This window comes from Doryrhamphus excisus, linkage group LG15, assembly GCF_037039965.1.
Source record: "Doryrhamphus excisus strain RoL-2023G ecotype Guam linkage group LG15, RoL_Dexc_Guam_v1.1, whole genome shotgun sequence".
NCBI classification, from domain to species: domain Eukaryota; kingdom Metazoa; phylum Chordata; class Actinopteri; order Syngnathiformes; family Syngnathidae; genus Doryrhamphus; species Doryrhamphus excisus.
The window spans coordinates 7,150,757-7,174,518 of record NC_136371.1 but is presented as its reverse complement, the minus strand read 5'-3'; the positions used below and the strand labels follow the sequence as shown (position 1 = coordinate 7,174,518).

At 40.4% G+C, this 23,762-nt stretch overlaps 1 protein-coding gene across 4 annotated transcripts in view; it reads right to left on the bottom strand.

Moving 5' to 3' along the window:
• Positions 1-23,020, bottom strand: part of LOC131104218 (paired box protein Pax-7-like) — a 36,003-nt gene extending 12,983 nt beyond the window's left edge. For 2 of the 4 annotated variants that reach the window (XM_058051175.2, XM_078796414.1), the window contains exons 1-7: positions 22,635-23,020; positions 22,000-22,235; positions 21,758-21,902; positions 20,709-20,843; positions 5,722-5,921; positions 4,619-4,784; positions 3,429-3,628 (exon numbers count right to left, since the gene is read on the bottom strand). In XM_058051175.2, the coding sequence (XP_057907158.2) occupies positions 3,429-3,628; positions 4,619-4,784; positions 5,722-5,921; positions 20,709-20,843; positions 21,758-21,902; positions 22,000-22,235; positions 22,635-22,719 (1,167 nt within the window). In that variant the 5' untranslated portion in view covers positions 22,720-23,020. The remainder of the gene's footprint in view (positions 1-3,428; positions 3,629-4,618; positions 4,785-5,721; positions 5,922-20,708; positions 20,844-21,757; positions 21,903-21,999; positions 22,236-22,634) is intronic. The other 2 variants (XM_058051177.2, XM_058051176.2) reach the window with 2 other exon arrangements.
• Between the last annotated feature and the right edge of the window lie 742 nt (positions 23,021-23,762).

Sequence of the window (23,762 nt, the reverse complement as noted above, 5' to 3'; positions counted from 1 at the left end):
CGTTTGGAACAAATTAACATTAAAAACCGAGGTAACAATGTTTGTGTTGCTGATTAGTATATTTATACAGTTACTTTCATTGTTGGCAGGTGTACTGACTACTATTTTACAACATTCTTTCTTCAACAGCTAAATCCCAAAATGATAAGAGGAGTTTTCTAATCCTCAAACTTAGCTCAATTAAATGTATTTCATATGATTTTTGCATCGCCCCCCCCCCCCACCCAAAAAAAAAATATATCAAGTTCCTGTTTGGCCATCTTGTATACACTATATAAATATGTGTGGGTGAGCGAGAGAGAGAGAGAGAGACATTTGGGGGAGGGGGGTAATATGTGTGAAGAGGCACCCCCGCACCCCCCCAGCCCACCTTATCTCAGGCCGACAGTTGTCTGGAAACACGAGCAGAGGCCTGAGCTAGCGAGGCAGGCAGGCCTGGGGATATGGATCAAAGAGACAGAACGAGAGAACCAAAGCAGCTCTGATCCCCCAACACTGAAACCAACCCTATTCTAGCCTCACTCGCCTCCTCTCTCGCTCTCCCTCACATCAAATAGCAAGCCAGGGAGCTCTATACCATTCCAATGCAGGCTACTAAATCTTTCTCTCACAACAAACCGGAGAGGAAATGCTCTCTTTTTACTTGCGTAATGCACTGACGTTTTGGGGTCACTGTAGGAAGTCATTGCACCTGCAGTGGCCTGATTTGAAAAAAACCACTCTTATATATAATACTTGTGAAATCCACTTCGAAAGACAAAAAATCACATATGTTTTTTTGTTTGTTCTGATTCTGAAGCTTACTCGTAAAAGATCGCATCGTGTGTTTTTCTTTCCATAAATCTCACAATTGGCAGCGCTCTCCATCTCCACATGAAAGCAAAGCTCCATTTTCCTCTCCGCCAATTCAATTTGTGAAGAGGAAGCTCAAAAATGGACTGTGAAACGCATTTCAGATACGCTGTAGCAGGTTGTATAGACACGTATGTTGCCGCTGTGCCATTCAGAAACGCAGCCCGTCGTGTGACACCATCTCGTGTAAACGCCGAAGAACAAGCGGTGAAAGAGTGGAAATTCCACTGGCAGATGAATAGAACGGGAATGCGTGCAGCCGCATCACACGTTTCAATCCTACGAATAAGCGAATCCCTTTTGAAATTGCTGGCGCTATAGTATGCTGATTTTCACACAGGCACGAGTATGACGCTTCACATGTCGTTTCAGTCCTATTAAACTAAGAAAAATACTAACAATAACCCAGGCATTGCAAATCCTAAGCTATAATTATCTTCACATCACCATATATAAAATATGTGGCAGATATTGTAATAACATTGACGTATATGTTGCAACCTTAGCATTAGCATCAGAAGGTCCAACTATAACCGAAATGTACTCAAACTGAAATAATGAAAATCCAATTAATCCATTCCAGAAAGCCACTAATGTTAACTTAAAATACATTTTTATAATTTTTATAACTTTTATCATTTTTATAACTTATCATTTATAGAATTTTTATAATTTTTTATAATTTTTATAATTTTTATAATTTTACACTTAACACTTCGGAATGAATATAAGTGCATATAAATGATGAATGAAAGGTATAAACAATCATTTAACGGAACTTGATTGGTGACAAAGATGGCAGTGGGAGCAACTTGAATGTGGACTTTATGTTTCGCTGAGGTATTTATTGAAATAAATTTCTAAAAATGCGGGCATTTGCAACTTTCTTTGGCTCCATCTTGGCTTATTCTGCAGCCGTAATCAAAAGAAAAGTAGAGACTTGTGGCATAACTGTAATAGTTAGCAAAGAACTACAGACTCAACTGCTGATGACATCATAGCTGGTTGACAGCGCTGACTGACAGTTCCAGTTTTTATGTATTAGCCCGCTGCTAATAAGGACTTTTTGTGGTAAAAAAAAACATTACGAACAGATTTTGAAGAAACCACTGGATATGCTAACCAGAAAATCTATGCTAAATTTGACATAAACAGGTAGGTATAGCAACTGAGGTTCCACTGTGTAGTCCACTCTATCGTCAAACCTTTTAACCAAAACTCAGGTATTGGACACTTTATCTGTTTTTGTACAATATTGCAATTAACAGATGGGCTTTTTAATAAAAAACTATTTTGAAGAAACCACTTGATATGCTAACCGGAACATGTATGCTAATTTTGACATAAACAGGTATAGCAACTGAGGTTCCACTGTGTAGTCCAACCTTTTTACCAAAACTCTATAAAGGTATTGGACACTTTATCTGTTTTTGTACAATATTGCAATTAATAGATGGGCTTTTTATTGTTTTTTTTTACTGCATGTGATTGCTAAATAACCTGCCAGGGGGCCAAAAAAAGTTGTGAGTGTGTCAGAAGGATGCATCAACAATACGTCCATTTTTGCATTGTTTTCTGCACATAAAACAATAATTATTCTCTATAAAATTTATTTTTTTGTTCAAATTTTGGGTTAAATGAAAGTAATTAATTGCATCCTATGGGAAATGTATCATTTATGTACACATTAAGACAGTTATATAGATCATTTAATGCCATTATGCTGTGAAATCGCAAAAACACACTAAGCCACGGCAGAAATATGAATAAAAACAAATATCCGAAGCAAAAAACTCACCTCTGAAAATTTCAGCAATTACTCCAACGCTCCATTTATTTGATTTACAGTTGTTATCTCGTTTTTTTTTTTTAAAGCCGCTTGACTCGCATTCGTCCTGTTTCCGTTGACAAGACAGGCGACGTGAGGATTTCTGACAAAAAAGGGATTTGCTGTTGTTGTAGGAGAGTTGGGGATAACAGAGGTGTCTCTACAGCACGTGTTTAATCGTTTTGTAGGGGCTTAATACGACAAAAAGAACCCCGCATGTATATCAAGAGACACAGCTCCCTTCGTTTAGTAAAATCTCTATCCCTGAAGAACGCAGCCTTGCTTTACACTAGGGATTACCATACAGAGGGGGTGCACTGAATATTGTTATGGTTATTGCTTTACTTCTGAATGCATTGGACTTTTTTGCATTATGGTTGGCTATTAGCGGCTTCACGTGATAAAATGTAACGATTGAACTGCTTGTCAGTCCACCAGGGAATGATCATTAGAATGGATCAAATGATAATTTGGTTATTATATACAAAACGACAGGCCATTCAGATATTTGGACAATTATTTCATTCAAATTTTTGATTTTTTATTAGGTGTCATTACATTAATTGAGCATTTTGATTTATATTTGTTCTGTTTTCCTTATGAATTCATTCCGAACAATATTCCAAACAACAGCACACACTAGACAGGCCTTCAAAGTCATGCTTTATGAACAGTATTTCAGTATATTCAATAGCTGATCATGAATACATATTGACTGTATGAAACAATATAGACATGCTTTATTTACCTGGGGAGAAAGCCCAGCACTGACTGGGTTCACGTGGCTGCTCGGCGCTGCAGATGTCATGAAGGTGTCCGAGTAGCCAGAAAACCCATGTCGATTAGAAGCCAGACCATAGGTGGAGGTGCTGTCATTGCTGGACAGACCACTCTGGTGCATAGTGGATGGAGGTAGCGGTTGGGGGCGGTGAACAGTACCCCCACCATCTGAAGAGAAACAACAGCGGATTGCTGAGTATGTACTTGAATTACTGTATTTTCTTTATTGATGGTGATGCATAGACATGAAACAACCTGTAGTCACCTTTACACTCATATTAGCCAATATGGTAGACATAATAATTGAAAATAATATACATTAGGCATGAAAAAAAAGACATAACGTAGGCTATTGTCTCATCAAATGTTGCTGAAACCTAGTGACCAGTGTAGAAACTGCCACTGTTTTTGGTTAAATAGAGACTTCAACCGCTTTATTACCAAGCAGAGAAGTCATATACAATACAGTGAACATTCACACAGGAGTTGCTGTCAGCCACAACTCAGGCAAGGCACTGCACTCTCCACATTAGCCATGTTTGTTGTCAGCTAATAAAGTTTAGCTATCATTTAATGTATAGCCTATGCTACTCCATCAGTATTTAAACAGCTAAAATAATGCATAAGGCTAAAAACAACTAATTACATAAAAATGTAATTCAATACTTCTCTACAAGAGAGGAGAAATATGATCTCAGGGAAGAACTACATTTGAAACACTGATATGCTAGGACTACGTTAGCGTTAGCATAGCATTTCAGTATGTGGAATCAAACTATGGAATGGATTGAGTAAGGACCTCAAACAATGCACAACGATGAGCCAATTCAAGAAACAATACAAGCAGTTGATGTTTGCTAAATACAAGGATGAAGAGTCTTGAACCAGTCATGATGTGCTATATATATCACTATATTGACGGTTACTATGGTAACCATTATGTCATTGTATGGTCATATCACCTTGTACTTTGGTACGAGGTGCATTATAAAAAAAAAACAAAAAAAAAAAACTTACTGTATTATGGAAAGCAGGAAGTGAACAAATGTAACAGTTACATGTCCTTTTGGACATGTGGAACTGTGAACTGATTATGGGATGCATTCAATTGTAAAATGATTTCTTAGAGGCCTCTCAACAAAACATATTTTGCTCTACCTTGTGACAAAATGTTGGTTGGGTAGCTGGAGTCTGGTAGCTGATACGTAGGAAGCGTTGGCATCCCTGTAGGGGGAAACCCGCTAGGCAACAGGTGGTTGAAAGCAGTGAGCTGATTGGCTCCCGCTTGTTTCCGCCACCTGGCCCTGCGATTGCTGAACCACACCTGTAAATCAAAATAGAAAAGCCACACAGTAGTTTAATTCCTCACCTTTTCCACGCATGCACGGGGAGAATATGCAAACTCCACACAGAGATGGCCGAGGGTGGACTTGAACCCTGGTCTCCTACCTATCATATATACTCCTGATCCAAATTTTAAAACCAGTTTAAAAAATCGCAAGAATTTACTTTTTGCACAGTTGGATCTTAAGGAGGTTCTAAGAAGAGCTTCAAATGGGGGGCCTTCAGTCATGAGCTATAGCCATCTGCCGATTGACGCCCCTGCACAATCTGAAGCTCCATTGTTCCATTGAAGGAAAAAGCACCTCAGATCATTCATTCATTCATTTTCTCCCACTTATCCTCACAAGGGGTGCTGGAGCCTATCCCAGCTGTCTTCGGGTGATGGGCGGGGTACACCCTGGACTGGTGGCCAGCCAATCACAGGGCACATATAGACAAACAACCATTCACACTCACATTCATACCTATGGACAATTTGGAGTCGCCAATTAACCTAGCCTGTTTTTGGAATGTGGGAGAAAACCGGAGTCCCTGAAGAAAACCCACGCATGCACGGGGAGAACATGAGGGTGGAATTTAACTAGGGTCTCCTAGCTGTGAGGCCTGCGTGCTAACCACTCGGCTACCGTGCAGCCCACCTCAGATCATGATGAGTTTTTTTCTCATCAGTGACTAAAACTTTCTGGCATTGAAGGAGGTGAGTTTTTTTGTTCTTAAAACCCTTATCTCGTAGATGCCGTCTGATGATTACTGGTTGCATTCAACACCAGTAAGAACCTTCATTCAGGCCAAGGATGGTCCCGTGTCTTGTTTGCAATTAATTGTTTACTCAAATGTTTGGTTTATTTCGCTCTGCATTTTGATGCTCTCCTTAGTATCACACATTCATTGTCTTAGCTCTACTCCCATTGTCTTACCTGAACCCGGGCCTCAGTGAGTTTGGTCATCTGGGCCAGCTCCTCCCTGGTGTAGATATCAGGGTAGTGGGTTCTTTCGAAAGCCTTCTCCAGTTCTTCCAGTTGCTCGGCTGTAAATGTGGTGCGACTCCTGCGCTGCTTCCTCTTTAAGGGGAGATCAGGCTCCGACTCCACGTCGGACACTTCGTCCATTCGACTTCCTGTTCAAACAATACATTGTATACATTATCTTAAGCAGGGAATATACACTGCTTACAAAAATTAAAGAATTATTTTTATTGGGCCTGGCATGAATTGAATTAAACCTGTCTGATCTTTTTCTGGTTGGTTAAGCAGCTGAGGGCCTCGTTAATCAATTTCAGCTGTATTGGTGTTCATGGAATTAACAACAGGTGCACTTCAGGGGCAACAATTAGAAAACCCTCAAAACAGGACTGGTTTTACATGTGGAGGTCATTTCCAGTTTCTCCCAGTATGAGGCCATTCCTTAACCCTACAGAAGTTGCACAGGTGGTCCAACTTCTCCAGGATGGCACATCCACACGTGCTGCAGCAAGAAGGTTTAATGCAGGGGTCTCAAACATGCGGCCCGTGGGCCAAATGTGGCCCGCAGGACACTAGTTTGAGGCCCCCGCCTTGATATGAAAGTTTAATGTTAGTGCGGCCTGCGCAAGTTTGATATGGATGCTGTATGGTATCATGTACCCAGAAAAAATTATTACGTTTGATTAATGTTCATGTTAAAGGTTAAATGTTAATAGTTATCCTCCCTATCCGTGTGGAAGTGGTAAGTTTTTGGCTATTTAAGTTTAAAGGAAATAACTTGAAGGCTACCGTTTAGGTCGCTAGCTCTCTAGTTTGCGAGTTAGCATGTGTCTCAAGACCCTGCAGTTGCGCAATATGTTGTCAATAAAAAGAGTATAAATGTGACTATAGTCGTGTTTTGTCATGTCTACAGGGCTCTAATAATGCTTTGTTCATTTTAATCTGAAAAAAATAATTTGTGGTTTCTTAAGTTTTTATTATTTGCCGTTTTATTATTATTATTATTATTATATTTATTTATTACTGATTGATTGATTTTCTTTATTCTTGATTTGTTTATTTATTTTTCATCTTATTTTGTGTAGAAAAATAAAAAGTAAGATATTTGAGAACAGTGGAATGTTTTATCAGAGCTTTTATTGTAGAAAATCGGAACCAAAGCGAAATTTATTCATTTTTCTGTTTTTAATAAATGCGTTTTTTGGGGGAGGTTTTAGAAAACCTGATGCGGCCCAGTCTCACCCAGATCGTAGCTCCAGTGGCCCCCAAGTAAATTGAGTTTGAGACCCCTGGTTTAATGTGTCTCCCAGCACAATCTCCAGAACATGGAGTAGATTTCAGGAGACTGGTAGTTATTCTCGGACAGCTGGCCAGGGCCGTAGAAGGTCCTAAACCCCACAGCAGGACCGATACCTGCTCCTTTGTGCAAGGCGGAACAGGCTGAGCACTGCTCGTGCCCTACAGAATGACCTCCAGAGGACCACTGGTGTGAATGTGTTTTTCTTCATTTCTTTTTACTTTTACTGGATGTTACTATACTATTTGTCATTAAACAACATCCTGAGACGGGGAAGTCATTCCTTAAGACAGTGAGACCCAAAAAAACAAAGAAGCATGAGAATTGGACATACAGATGAAAATGGTAAGCATTGTTTTCTTAGATTTGACTGCAGTGTTCAGGCAGCATCAAGAGCATCTCCGTGCTGCATTGTCATGGATCAGCAATGGATCCCTAGCATGAAGTTTGACAGCCCGGTGGATGGGGAGGGGCCTCTGTCTTTTCAAATGATAATAAGAAGCAGAGATTATAGGGAGAATGACGCTTAGAGCAGATAGATAGGCTGAACCTATGATGGGCATGATACGTCTTATCGGGGAAAATGGGAGCACCATGTAGCTTTGCACATTTTTTGCAAATATGCTGGTGCGTAATAATGAACGGTACACACGTGGTGTAAACAACAACAACGAGAATATGATTAGTATAGGAGCACATCCGTGCTTCCTTTCTCTTTATTCAAATCCCTGGCATTGTGTGCAGCTACAAAAACTTGCAAAGCAAATCCAATTCATTTAGAGTTAAGCCATGTATTATACTCTTGTTGTAAAATGGAATATTCCGATTACCTAAAAATGATAATAAATCAATTCCTTCAATTTTGCTGCTACAGTTAACATCGCCAAATCAATTTGCAGTTATGTAATGAGATTCAGAACGAGCACTAAGACAGAGAGAGTCTGTCCCACTGTGGATATAGCTTTTCTTTTCTTTTAATCTCTCCTCATATGGGAGGGCCGAAAGAAACGACACAATATTTGCCAAACTAATGAGGGTGTTTGAGACTTTTTGAGCATATGAAAATGGCGTCATATCAGGATTTCGTCAAGGAGGAATATTAAAACCTATCTTAACTGACGTTAATTGAAATCTATCAATCTGGAAAAGCTAAAAGCCATTTCTAAGGCTTTAGGACACCAGCAAACCACAGTGAGAGCCTTTATTGACAAATGGCGAAAACATGGAACAGTGGTGAACCGTCCAACCAAAATTACCCCAAGAGCGCAGCAACAAATTAATACAAAAGGTCACAAAAGACCCCACAACAACATCCAAAGAACTGCAGGCCTCACTTTCCTCAATTAATTATGTTGTATTTTAACGTATCTTTTACTCTGTTTACTTGTTTTTATTCAACTCCATTTTTCTGTAAAGTGTCTTTGAGTATTTTGAAAAGCGCTATACAAATAAAATGTATTATTATTATTATTATTAATTAAGGCCAGTGTTCATGCCTCCACCATAAGAAAAACACTGGGCAAACACGGCCTGCATGGCAAGTTCTTTTGAGTTCCAAGAACATTTTGCCAGAAAACATCTACAGTACTCTGTGGTCTGACGAGATTAATAAAATAAAAGTTAATAAAAGTTTAACTTTTTGGAGGCTGTTTTTCCCATTACATCTGGCGTAAAAGTAAGATTGCATATGAAAAATATAACTTCATACTAACAGTAAAATATAGTGGTGGCAGTGTGATGGTCTGGGGAGCTGTTTGTTTTTTTTCCAGGACCTGGAAATGTAACCATGAATTCTGCTGTCTACCAAAAACTCCTGAAGGAGAATGTCCGGTCATCTGTTGGTGAACTCAAGCTGAAAGGAACTTGGGTTCTACAGCAGGACAATGATCCAAAACACACCCGAATGCTAGTAAGATGCTGTGGCATGACCTTAAAAAGGTGCTTCATGCTAGAAAACCCTCCAACGAGGCTGAATTACAACAATTCTGCAAAGATGAGTGAGATGCTCCATTGCATAATCAGTGCAGTTGTTAGTCAATCGCCTTTTAACCTCGAAGTTCTGCTTCGTTATCCATTTCATGACTCAAGAGAGGCTGACAAGATTAGGTCTGAGGCCAGGGAAAAGATGGGGGACAATAATGAAGAGGAGCCAAGCTGCGGTGCTTCTGAGGGCTCCTTGGATGCCTCTTGTGGGTCAGTCGCCACAGTTCCACTTAAAAAGAGGGCAGTGAGTGTCCCCCCCAAGCTCCAAGTATTAATAGCAGACACACCTCAGGGGGTTGTCGGACACAAAGACCACAAGCGGCCCTGCAAAACGCTCTGCAGGACCTCAGCAAACGCTTCACTGCCGACTTGCTTGAAGAGGAATGGGGTCACATAATGCCAAGGAATTACATGATGCAAATCGGAATTCAAATTCTTTTTTTTTTTTCATAACTAACACCAGAAACAGTAACCAGGTACATTTTCACTTAGTTCATTTACCTTTTCATATACTTTGTTTACTTCCTTTATGTACAATATCACTGTGACAAACTGCTGTGAAAAAGGTTCTTGAACTCTAACAATAAATGCAGGTTCTTTTTCATCAAGGAGGAATATTACAACATAACCTAACTGAGATAAATGTAAATTTATCAGTCTGGAAAAGGTAAAAAAAAAAAAAAATTTCTAAAGCTTTGGGACACCAGCAAACCACAGCGAGAGCTGTGAGAGCCTCTATGCCATATTGATATTTGCCTCACAAATTTTTCCAAGCTTTCAAATGAGGCCAAAGTTGTCTTATTTATTCACACAAAGCAACTCTCAAGCAACACTTGGCACCAAAAGTCCCTCAGTCAACAAAACCTGCGCCACGTCGCTCTCATTGTTTCTCATCAGCATTGTTCCCGCCTTTGTGTCTGTGCGCCTCTATTTACTCTCAACATATGAAGCAAAAGTGTACACTAAGCAGCACTGTGCAGATTTACACTGATGAGTTCATACTTGCCAACAGATTTAGGAACTTTGTACTGTATTACGGTGATTTGGAAAATCACAACTTTTGTGGGCCTAACTCGTTCAGCGAGCACACAGCTCCTTGAAAAAAGATATGTGTTAAGGCAAATATGAGCACGAAGGATATATATATTATGTTGGAGTGGCATTGAACTAAATCCAGCCCACACAAAGATGCCGGCTTGTTGTGGGCATTATGTCTTAGCAAACTGCTAGTCAATGCAAAGTCTTGATCTCCTTTCCTCCTTGGGCTCTTGCAAGCTCACGTCTTTATTTAGTCGATAAAAATAGCCGTAAACAAAAAAATCGCAGACTATTAATAAATAGTGATATGTATTAAAAGCGTGCCGCAAATATGATAAGAAGAGTACTGCTGAAGATATGCTTGACAAAGCTGCGGGCTTAAAGAAAGCAATTGGAGAAAGTTTTTTAAGAGATATGTTTTCTTTCAATGTGAAAGATTTACAATCACCGATTGGGAATTCAATGATGTGTGCCTGCTGGATTAAACGCTTTGGGATGCGCTTGCTGATACACTAGGAAGGCCACTAAGCCAAAGAAATACATCACGCCAGTCAAGGCAAGAATATATGAGACATTTCATATGCCAAGGGTGGGCAAACTGCGGCCCGCTGGCTACACCAAGCCTGCCGAGCGTCTTAATGGAGCCCGTCGTGCTTTTCCAAATTCCTATTTCTAAAAGGGACCTTTTATGCTTATTTTTGGGGCCCTTTGTATCGAGCTGTGGACTCCTGTAGAAAAGCTACAGCACAGAAAACATTCTAGATCTTCCAGAATCTGCACCTATTCCAGTTGGATTTCCTTTGGATTTCCAAAAAGGTCTGTTTTAATTTACTCCGAGCACACACACTACCCTGTGATTGGTGACACTCTGAAGCGCTCCTAAGTACTGTACTTCCGGACTACTACCGATCCTCACTTTCTAAATTTGTATTTTTTGTTACCTACAATATTGTATGAAAACTAAGGCAAAGTCTTCAAAGAAAACTAAGTAATACCAAAACTGGGGCGTATGAAAACCGAGGTTTGACTGTTAAATTATTTTAGCATTTCCGCATACACCTATCTGGCTCCAACCTTGCCTACCCGAGGAGGAGCACTCATTGTCGGACACACTTTGTCAGGGGAACCATTGGTGCTGTGGAGTTCAGAAGCCGGAAGTGAGGACGCCGCGTAGACGCACACGGTGCTTTAAGTTCTCCCTGATCTTGTTTCGTAAACAGAGTAGCAGAACTTGCGGGAGGGCAGAGAGCTTATCTGGCTTATAACCATGCCCATATAAGGAAGTCTACTCCTCTGTGACATCACAAAGGGGCCGTTTTACCACGCCTTCTACATCCAAATGTTTTGAGCCATCCCAAACTTCTTTAAGCTAAGTGAACCACTGCGCTAAATACAGTACCGTCTTTGAACGAGAGGCGGGGTATACCATGGACTGATCGCCAGCCAATCACAGGGCACATATAGACAAACAACCATTCACACTCACATTTATCCTTATGGACAATTTGGAGTCGCCAATTAACCTAGCATGTTTTGGAATGTGGGAGGAAGCCGGAGAACATGCAAACTCCACACAAAGATGGTTGAGGGTGGAATTGAACACGGGTCTCCTAGCTGTGAGGATAACCACTTGGCCACCGTGCAGCCACTTTCAAAATACAATGTCACATACATGTAATGGACATTCCTCTAAGATGTAGACATTTTTTCCGTAGAAAAATACGGAAATGCGTTTCCACCCTCGGCCATCTCTGTGTGGAGTTTGCATGATCTCCCTGTGCATGTGTGGGTTTTCTCCTGTTGAATGGTTGCTTGTCTATATGTAACCACATGCAATGTGATTGGCTGGTGACCAGTCAAGGGTGTACCACAGCTGGGATAGGCTCCAGCACCACTGCAACCCTCATGAGGATAAGCGGTAGAAACAAGAAAACAGAAAACAAAACTAGTGGTGGCCTTCTACGTTAGTAATTCAACACACACGCACACTAGAAACCACTTTTATTTGATTGATTGATTTTTATATGCTAAAACCACTTGAGTGTAGGCCAAGATCCCCTACTATGTTAAATATAGTTCAATATTGTTGATGTGATATCTTGTTCACACATTCATTATTTCAACTTTTTTCCCTTTTGTGTCAAGCCACTAGCATCTTTGCAGCGGCAATGGAAACCCAAGACATGTACTTGCGTCCAAACAATAAAAGGAGTAGCGAGTGGACACAGCAGGCCCTCCCACTGCAGATGTACATTAATTCCAAGGGGGGGCATTAGAAATGCTGATCAGCTTGGCAGCACCCGGTCTAAGCTTTCCTTTCAGCGTTTTTGCTGTTGTCTACTTCAATCGTGTCAATGTGAGGGTGTCTTTTCAGAGGTATTCATGCATCTGCCTTCAGGCCACAATGCTTGCCACTTTATAAACTGTCAGCCTGCATGCCTCAAGTACGCCTGCCGTATTCTCTTTGCATTGTTTCCTCTTCTTGAATCAACTCCCTCCCGACGGCTAAAGCACACACATAATGCAGCCTGCTATAAGTTGGGATGTACACAATATGTGTCCTCTTGGACATAGAGCAATCTCAACACGCTTGCTTGCCATCGTGCACATCGTCGCAATATATACAGAAAATCACAGATTTCCGAGACCACCAGGGAGTGACAATACACTCATAAAAATATATATTTTTGATACACAATTCACTCGGTCGATGAATAGATGGAATCGGAGTTACTGTAGCCTTTCGCCCGGTTCGTTAGACTAGAACTAGAGGCTAGCATGGTAATATTATAATAACAACATAATATAACAATATAACATAACAATATTATATAATAATATCATTCACATGGTTGGTCGGTTGTAATTCCAGTAGTAATACGAACTTGTGTTCACCTGATTGCAAAGTTTTGAGACCAGATTGACCATCATAGCTAGCGCTTTCTTAGCTAAACAAACTTTTGCATCACACAGCACACAAGTATGGTGCATTCAGGGATCACTGAACAAAGTGCAAAATCTTAACACTTGGCAAAAAAAAAAAAAAAAACATTATCAGTGAAGCATAATGACATTCATTCATTTTCTACCGCTTTTTCCTCACGAGGGTCGCGGGGGGGTGCTGGAGCCTATCTTGGCTGTCTTTGGGCGAGAGGCGGGGTACACCCTGGACTGGTGGCCAGCCAATCACAGGGCACATATAGACAAACAACCATTCACACTCACATTCATACCTATGGACAATTTGGAGTTGCCAATTAACCTAGCATGTTTTTGGAATGTGGGAGGAAACCGGAGAAAACCCACGCATGCACGGGGAGAACATGCAAACTCCACATAGAGGGTGGAATTGAACCCTGGTCTCCTAGCTGGGAGGTCTGCGCGCTAACCACTAGACCGCCGTGCCGCCCGCATAATGACATAAACATGTAAAAAGTGTGGGCTTTCTAACAGTGCAATGTATGCAGTACATTTTATCTGTATTACCACATACAGAGGTACAGTGGAATACGTTCCAAAGGGTCTAAAACTGAAACCAAAGCAATTTTTCCTACATGGAATTATGTAAAACTAGTTCATCCATTCCAAACACCCGAAAGTATCAGTACCAAAACAATACATTTTGTAGAGAATAATTATAGTTTTACATACAGAAAACAATGCGAATATTTTGAGAGTGCACCAACTTTGTACTTTGCCCCATGGCAGATTATTTTGCAGTGACACTCAACAACGTCAACTACTAGTTTGTTACTGGGACATTCCAAAACAAGTTGGATTTCTAAATTCTGACATTCTGACTTATGATGAATTAGATGTGTTTTCTACTGACAAAAAAATGACAAATTTGACAAAAAAATCAGCAAATTTTTCGGGGCTATAAATGCAGAATGGCAAATGTACTGTATATACTCCATATACGTATATAATGTATGCTGTACATTTCATGTACATTTATTCATTGATTATTTCATTTTTAAATGAATTAATCCAGTATTTTTTATGGAGGCTGCGTAGTGATAAGCGTGCAGGCCACACAGCTAGGAGACCCAAGTTCGATTCCACCCTCGGTCATCTCTGTGTGGAGTTTGCATGTTCTCCCCGTGCATGCGTGGGTTTTCTCCGAGTACTCCAGTTTCCTCCCACATTCCAAAAACATGCTAGGTTAATTAGCGACTCCAAATTGTCCATAGGTATGAATGTGAGTGTGAATGGTTGTTTGTCTATATGTGGCCTGTGATTGGCTGGCGACCAGTCCAGGGTGTACCCCGCCTCTTGCCCAAAGACAGCTGGGATAGGCTCCAGCACCCCCCCCACGACCCTCGTGTGGATAAGCGGTAGAAAACAAAACTAGTGGTGGCCTTCTGCGTTAGTAATTCAACACACACACACACTAGAAACATTGTGAAATATATTTAAAGGAAGCTGATGAAAAGACTGAAATGCTTTTTTTTCCGTGGGGAGGAAGTCATTTTGTTGGGAAATGTGTCCTTACATCTCTTATCCTGCAGCTATAGCAATAGAGTTGATGAGCGAGAACAAAAAAAGTGTGTGAATATTGTCTTGCAGGCTCACTGAAGGTAATTTAGCTGGATGAAAGTGGCTCTCTCCATTCCCCCCCCACCCCACATTTGAAGCGGATATTTGAGTCAAGTCACCTCTTTGAAGCTTGATCTTTCTTCACGTATTTTAAAACACTTTCAAACTTTGCGACATTTCCGTGGCACTAAACTCGCATTATGTCCCGTAAGGCCAAGTACACACGAACACGGATATTTTTTCCACCCGGTGTCAACAAAAATGAAATGTGTTTATTAAAATGTAACAGATGCTGTGAAGTGTAGTTCAATTTATCGGGTAGCGTTCAATGTCTCAGTCAAATGCAATCACTATCGTACCGCCATGTAAACATTCCTATGCCATTCTTCCAAAATAACCTTAATAAGCTTGTGAAAGGGCGGCACGGCAGTCTAGTGGTTAGCGCGCAGACCTCACAGCTAGGAGACCAGGGTTCAATTCTACCCTCGGCCGTCTCTGTGTGGAGTTTGCATGTTCTCCCCGTGCATGCGTGGGTTTTCTCCGGGTACTCCGGTTTCCTCCCACATTCCAAAAACATGCTAGGTTAATTGGTGACTCCAAATTGTCCATAGGTATGAATGTGAGTGTGAATGGTTGTTTGTTTATATGTGCCCTGTGATTGGCTGGCGACCAGTCTAGGGTGTACCTCGCCTCTCGCCCAAAGACAGCTGGGATAGGCTCCAGCACCCCCCGCGATCCTCGTGAGGAAAAGCGGAAGAAAATGAATGAATGAATGAAGCTTGTGAAAGTTGGTCAGGTCTTTTCCCGACATTGCTTTTGTTGCCCATAAAGGCACCATTTGTTGGTCAATGTAAAGTGAGAGACAGCGTACGTTTACTCTTATACACACAAAAAGTCATTTCAGTAATGCAGTAATGTCATGTAAAACCGATGTAATGTGGAAATAATAGCAAATAATTGTTACGTCATATGTCAGCCACAAGCGAAAAGCTCTGTTTTGGCCGTCTACATGAATACGTTTTAAAAAATCTAATTTTTTAAGAACAAAAACATCAGTTTGAGTGTCGATGAGAGGCCGAAAATATGAATAAATAAAAAAATCTGTATTCTTTTGGACAGAGCCTAAGATAGGCAGGGCTCGACAATAACGATGTACCGATGGCCGGGGGCAAGTTAAAACAATATTGGGGCAAGTAAATCCAATCAGTGATATTCCCGTCGGGAATAACTGCACTTTGCCATGCCGTACTGCCAAGAGTTTTTTTTTTAAAGCGGTTCTTGTTGGGTGTTGGTAAAACACAGACTGCGTAATTCCGGTGGTAATTTGCAAACCAATCCTTGCAAATCTTGAAATGGACCAATCAGAATCGTTTATTTAGACCGCGGTCCGCATTTTGCCCACACCCGTTCTTGTTCGCGATCAACCAATCAGCGATCGTTTGACTACGAAAACATCTATCATGGCGTCCCTGCCAACATGGTCTAATTCTTCAACAACTCATTTATGACTCATGTCATTTATTATTTAATAAGCACAATGTTTATTCAATCATGAATGTACTTTTATTTATCAAGGCAAAAAGTGCCTAGAAGTCTCTTGACAATCCAGATTTCCATGCAACGTCATGATCTATGTAGGAAAACAACCACAAGAAATGATAATCATTTCATCTTTATTTGAGATTCTCATGTGATGCCACAAAAATGAGATGATATCATTATGGCAGTCTTTTCATTCTACATGGGGCAAGTAGTTCTCACCTTAAGGATTCCCCATAGGCAAGTCATTTTTGTTTTTAATGTAGAGCCCTGATAGGATTTCTGTAAATACACGCATCAAAAGCGTCACACTTGATCTCAGCACTCAGGGACTTCAAGACTCATCGAGGGCTCAATTAATGGCCGACCAAAGTGTTAACTTTTCATTCAGTTAGTCTTGCTATATTGTTGTGTGATTTCTCTCATCGCCATTGTGCTGTGGGCTGTTAATGGGATCCCCGAGGCTGGTGACACCCCTCAAGCCCACTTTGCCTGTCTGCTCTTTGTTCACTGCTCCTCTTTTGTTGTCCGATCAGCCTCCCACCGGGTCTCCGGACAAGATTCATGGCATTTGTCGGCCAAATGAAAGGAGGATTACGGCCGAGCTTGTGAACAGACCCTTCGGCAGGGGTAGATTTTCCGAAACAAGCCCTCTTCCCTCAAGCTCAGCAGCGCCCTTTTTACAAATATTTGTTTTCTAAAAGACATCCCAGATAAGTCCAGTGCATGACCGAAGGGCCATCAACAAGTGGCTCAACCAGACTGCTCATTTCTAGTCAATTGGTCATGTCCAACCATGCATCCATCCATTTCCTGTCCCAGCTGATTTGGGGTAAAAGGGTGGACGACTCCCACCAGTCAAGAACAGGGCACATGCAGAGACAGCCATTGTCACCTTCACTGTGCGCTACATTTCCGCATTGTCACAACAACTGTTTTGTATATCACGTTAAACATCACAGCCGCTTGGAAAAATGCTGTAATTTTTATTTATTTATTCATTTCATCAATCTGGCACATACAATGCAAATTACGAGTGATGTTGCAAAATTCTGTCTCTACTGTACAGCACATATTTTCAGCTTTCAACATGATATATGAAGTATTTACTTTAAACAACACAGCACTGTACGGAACACAACATATGGGTCCTCAAGAGTGTGCACAAAACACCACAGGAGTGGTGCATAAACATGCACAGAACAACATATAGGCACAAAAACCCACATACGGGTTCTCGGGATTGTGTGCACAAAATACCATTTATGCCTTAAGAGTATGCACAAAAACACCACCTAAGTACTAAGCAGTATGCACAAAATAACATATAAGCTTCACAAGACATATGTTCTCGAGAGTGTTCACAAAATAACACATAGATTCTCAAAAGTGGTGCACAAAACAACGTATAGGCCTTAGGAATGTATACATAAGATCTCTCATGGGGGGTGCACAAAATGGAGTGCATGCCGGCCTTAGGATTGTGCACAAAACAACTAAAATCTTGAGTGACTATAGGATTCAAATTGTCTGATTAGTCTAAAGCAAGGGTCTCAAACTCGCAGCCTGCGGGCCAAATGCGGCCCGCGAGACGCTACTTTGAGGCCCCCCACCTTGATACCAAAGTTTAATGTAGAAATGACAGCTTAAAGCTGTGTGCACACCGGACACAATTAACATGATTTTGCCCCGCCCTTCCCTGTTACCCCGCCCTGTTTTGCTTTGGATTAGCAATGAAGCTAAAGGCTTATGACGCTGGGTACAAATAAATGCAGGAAATGATTTGGAATAAAAACAGAAAATCCACGTCAAGATAAAGCATCTCATCAAACATGTTGTTAAAGTTACGACGCTGCTCCCAGATGGAACTGAGTACGATGCTAACTTGCTAATTGAGTCAAATTATTAAGTTTCATTAATGTTCATGTTAAAGGTTAAATAACTGTTAATACTGTACATTTGAATCTGAAAAAAATAATTTCTCTACCAACTGTATGTGGTTTCTTACGGTTTTCTTATTTGCTGTTTTATTATTATTTTACTTATTTATTACTGATTGATTGATTTGTTGTCTTTATTCTTAATTTGTTTATTTATTTTTTTATCTTATTTTGTGTATAGAAAAATAAAAATTAAGATATTTGAGAACAGTGGAATGTTTTATCAGATATTTTGGTGTGGAAAACCGGAACCAAAGTACTGAAAAAGTGTAGGGTATAGCAGAAGCAAAAGCATTAAAATAGTTTTTTTATTTTTTATTTTTTCAGTTTTTAATAAATGCGTTTTATAAATGCAACCTAGCTCCGGTGGCCCCCCAGGTAAATTGAGTTTGAGACCCCTGGTCTATAGTATATAGTATAGTAGCCTATTGTCAAGGGACTAGGCTTGGTGGATGGTCATAAACCGATAAAAGACAAACTACAGGGTGAGGAGCTCAGAGTGGAGACGCTGGTAGCTTGAGCATCTAGTCCGAAAACCTCCTGACCTCCCTGGTGAGGTGTTCCGTGCATGCCCAGTCGGGAGGAGGGCCCCGGAGCAGACCGAAGACACGCTGTAGGGATTATGTCTCACAGCCGGCCTGCATGAAAAAGGCCTCTCTGTCCTGAAAATGTAACATGGGCTCTTCCAAGCCCCAAAGCTGGCCAATTTTAGGATGGAGAATACCTTGGAAAAGTCTACATTTCACAATTGTGTATTTTAAATGCCTTATTCAGCATTTGGTGTGTGTGTGTGTGTGTGTGTTTAAATGTCCCTGTTCTTTGGTGCAAGCCTGTAAGGGGGTTGGGGGGGGGGACAGAGGAGGTTAATCCTAGTTCAATACACTGATGCACAGCCCAGGATGGAGCCTGTGACAATTGTGTTATCTCCAGCCAACATTTGGGTTCCCCCACAATTCCAATCCAGAAGAATAGCTGCAAGTGAGTGCCGTACGAAGTGGAGGAAGCGCATACGCCCGAGGAAACGTGCTATCAATATCTGCAATACTGCCTTTTGCCACCACGGTCATTATATTTGTTTCACGTCTTCATAATATACACAGACTGGCCACATCTTTACGCCTAAATAACTCTAATAGAATTGTGAAAAATGCTGCCTCGTCGGTGACAAGGAAATTTTCAATCGAATATCTGAGCACCTTTGACGTTAGATGTTGTATTCAGAGTGACGCCCAAATGATGCCAGTCACACAAACTGTCGCAGTTGCCTTCAAAAGCCTCAACCACAACCAGCATCAAATATGTATCTTGTTTTTTCCTTGGCCTTTACTGTATTCCAAACTATAAGAAATAGTCATTAAGAGTCTTGCATTATTACTAACATTATTTTTCACTTAGCTGCATAAAACGGTATTGCATATTTGCGATAAAATAACTATTAATACAATTAATAATAATTCATAATTTCATTTATTTATGTTTTTTTTAAGCAATTTTTGACTCACTTACCATCTGATCATGCATCAGCTACATTATTATTTGGTGAATGTTTTTATCAAATGTGTTAGGTATATTTCTGTGGAGTCACTTTTATTGCAAATGTTGATCCCACAAGTTCACTGTTACTCGCCCCTTCATAAGAGGGACAAAAAAAAACATCAATTTTGATTGCTTATAGGGGACATATAGGGATTTCTATGGTAAGTTGTGATGCATAAACCAGTGTTTCAGTCCTTACATCAACTAACAGAATTACACTGCATCCTATATAAACCTGACCCATGGACCAAAACACAAAAAAAACTGAAATAACCATTATAATAATAATAGTTTTAACATTGGAGTATGCAAAATAAAATAATTTCTACACATTTGAGTAAACACCATATGCTCCTCTTCCAACAAACCATTTAAAAACTGGATTTAATATTTGAAAATGCAATCTAAACCTTAAACCCTCATGAATTTTCGCCGCAGGCTTCGCACCATGAAGTGAGCTGCCCAAAGATGAAAGCGAAAAGAAATAAAAAAGCTCAATTTAATCTGCTTTGGAGTCCTGGAAGGGAGCATATGTGCCTGGAAGTGTAAGAGTGAGGGCTGATAGGGGATAAATATATTTCTTACTATGCCTTTGAGCTATTACATCCTTCTCCAACACTGTTGCCTATTCAACACACAACAGTTTCATTAGCAGCTGTAGTCCTACAAATCTTCCAATTATTACAAGACAGGCCTGCATGACACAGAGACGCACAGCCGGGGCTCATCGTTTAACATCTCCATATGTGGAATGGAGATTAGGCTCTATTGTCTGATGAATTCAGAGCAAAGCCGTACATTATTTGTTTTTTATTTCTACTATTTGCATGGAAAAAGTACATTATATACATTAAATCATAGAATTATTAAGGCATTAAAATATATATTGATACTGGCATTGAATGGAAGCTGGGCCTCATGGGCCTGACTCTCATAAATAAGAAATAATGTGCAGTCTGCTGGGAGAGCCAAGCTACAAAAAGGCCACTGGGGTCCAATTTGTTGTAGGAAATGATCCCCCCCCCCACACACACACACCCCACTCACCCCCAATTCAAAGTGGGGCCTACCTTTGTCTCTTAAGATGCCATCGATGCTGTGTTTGGTTTTCTTGTCTTCTTCTTCATCCTTTTTAAAGCAATCCTCCTCCTCTTCGTCATCCTTTTTCCCAAAACGAGCTCTGAGTATTCGACTGATTGAACTCACTGCAAGAACGAGGACATTATTATTATTATTATTATTATTATTATTATTATTATTATTATTATTATTATTATTATTATTATTATTATTATTATTATTATTATTGTTGTTGTTGTTGTTGTTGTTTGCCCAATATTGATACACAATGTATATTTATTTATTTAGGCATTTGTTATTGAGACAGCTTTGCAGGAAATTAGTTAAAATAAGTTTAATTAATTAATTAATTAATTAAATTCATCCCTGTGTGGAGTTTGCATGTTCTCCCCGTGCATGCGTGGGTTTTCTCCGGGTACTCCGGTTTCCTCCCACATTCCAAAAACATGCTAGGTTAATTGGCGACTCCAAATTGTCCATAGGTATGAATGTGAGTGTGAATGGTTGTTTGTCTATATGTGCCCTGTGATTGGCTGGCGACCAGTCCAGGGTGTACCCCGCCTCTCGCCCGAAGACAGCTGGGATAGGCTCCAGCACCCCCCCGCGACCCTCGTGAGGAAAAGCGGTAGAAAATGAATGAATGAATGAATGAATTTAATTAATTAAAAAAATTAAAGAACAATTTAAAAAATGTGACTAAATCACATACATTTGGAAAACATAGCCTCCTGTGTGTATTATTTACATACAAAGCACTCAAAACACTCATTTTTCCTAATACACTTAATTCATAACCTTGCACACACACAGTATATTTAATATACATGGCCCCAAATATATTTATTCCCATGTATAATTAACATTAAGCAGCAATAACGTATTTATTCTCAACGCATTCATAATTGTTTTATCGGATTATTAAAAATTGTTGTGTTTTTTTGTGATGATGTAAAAGCAGCATCCACTAGGCCTATATTATGTTGCAGTCAAATAGTAGTTCTTTTGAGAAGTAAAGGGGTAAAGAATAGAGGCATCTTACCAGAAAGTGTCTCACCTGAAGGGACGGTGCTTCTGTCACAGACGCCGTCTTTGAGTAATTTATCTCGGATTTCCCAGCTGAATATTCCCGGGCTGTCGTTCTTGTATTGTTCGATCCTTTTCTCCACGTCCGGCGTAGCTATTTGCTGCATTGAGCACCGGGATGAAAACATCACGTTTGTTAGGTTTATTTATTTAAAAATATATATTTATATACATACATTATTTTTTAATAAGGCTCACCCTGGGCTTACTGCCTCCTATCGCTCCGGGCCGGATGGAGCCGGTCTCTTGGTAGCGGCACAAGATTTTGGACACGCATCCGTGTGAGACCCGCAGTTGGCGGGAGATGACGCACGGTCGGATGCCGTGGTGGGCCATCTCCACGATCTTGTGCCGGATGTGGTTGGGCAGAGGCCGGCCGTTGATGAAGACTCCCCCCAGCTGATTGACACGTCCCTGGCCTAGAGGAGTGGACACTGGCCAGCACCAGGGAACACTTCATTTATTTCTACGGTAAATCCACGCTTTATTTTTTTATCATCATCCGTATTTTATTTTAGTTTTGGGCCTTCTGGACTTCCATTTGGACACTGTTGTATATTTAACACAAGTTACTTGTTAAAAAACAGTAAACAATTAACCAAAAATATGATTTTATATGAATATTCTATTTGGAAACCCATTGCCTTGCATGTATAAATAAATCAGTGATGTCAAAAGTGCGGCCCGGGGGCCATGAGCAGCCCATGACACATTGTAGAAACATGGAAATGTGGAAAAATAAAGCAGAAAAAATAAAATGTTGATATTAATTTAAAAAAAAATGATACACCCTTGAAATAAATACTGCCGCAGTAGGGACTGAACCCACTTACCTTCCAGAGGGAAGCCGGTCCGTGGGTAGTTCTGTCCAGAAGCTGGGCGCATCATTCGCGGCACCGTTCCTGGTAATGATGTCATTTTTTTTAGCTCCTGTTATTTATGCTTATAAAGAAGTAAAAAAAAAAAAAATCACACACAATAGAAGCAAGAAACCCGTTGGAGGCCAAAGAAAGGTAGAAGCCACTTTGAGAGGTCCAGTGTTGCAGAAGACAGAAGATCATTCAAGGACGCGGAAAGTTGTGGTGGTGATCACAATGGGGTCATGTGTCACACACGCTGTGCAGGATGGGCGACTTTGGGCGGCATGGGTGAACTTGTGGAGGGCGGGCTGGGCTGGTGGAGACCACCGATAGGGTCTTGGAGCCTGTTCTTTTTCAAGAGAAGCTCCAACAAGTTCCGGCAACCAATGGGAGAGAAGGTCTCTTTCTTTTCTCTCTCTCTCTCTCCTCTCTCTCGCTCTATCTTCTAAACACACACAGTTCTACTCCAACCAACAACATCTAGCATGATACAAATAGTCTGATTAAACATTGAAAGTAAGTAATGGTCAGAGGATCGATCCAAATATTGATAATATGGATATCAATATTGTTGAATCGCTATGTGTCGGTCATAATGGTACATTACTCATATTGTTTATAAACACAATACATTCTTAGATACATGATCGGCTTTGGGGGCTTTTGTTTAGATATTTTTGCAGTAACGGTCACTATCTAACAAGAGTTTATGCTTTTTACAAATTTCTGACCTATAAATGTATTTACAATGTAGTATTGTGGTGTTAAATGATGCCAAAGTTTCAGATAATGAGCTTTGTGCATTCGCGGGAACCACAAAATCCGAAGAAATACAGCTGAATAGGTGCAGGTTCTGGAAGATCTATAAAGCTTCATGTGCTGGTTATCGTGTGTAGCTGCTCCACAACTCAATACAAAGGGCTGAAAAATTAACATAATAGGTCAATTTTCATAAGGGGATAATTCTATTTATTTGTTGATATTGTATTATTTGTTGATATTGATATTGTAAATGATAATGGTTTTATTTCAGTTGAACATGCATCAGATTACAATTGAATGCATCACATAATCAGTTCACAGTTCCACATGTCCAAAAGG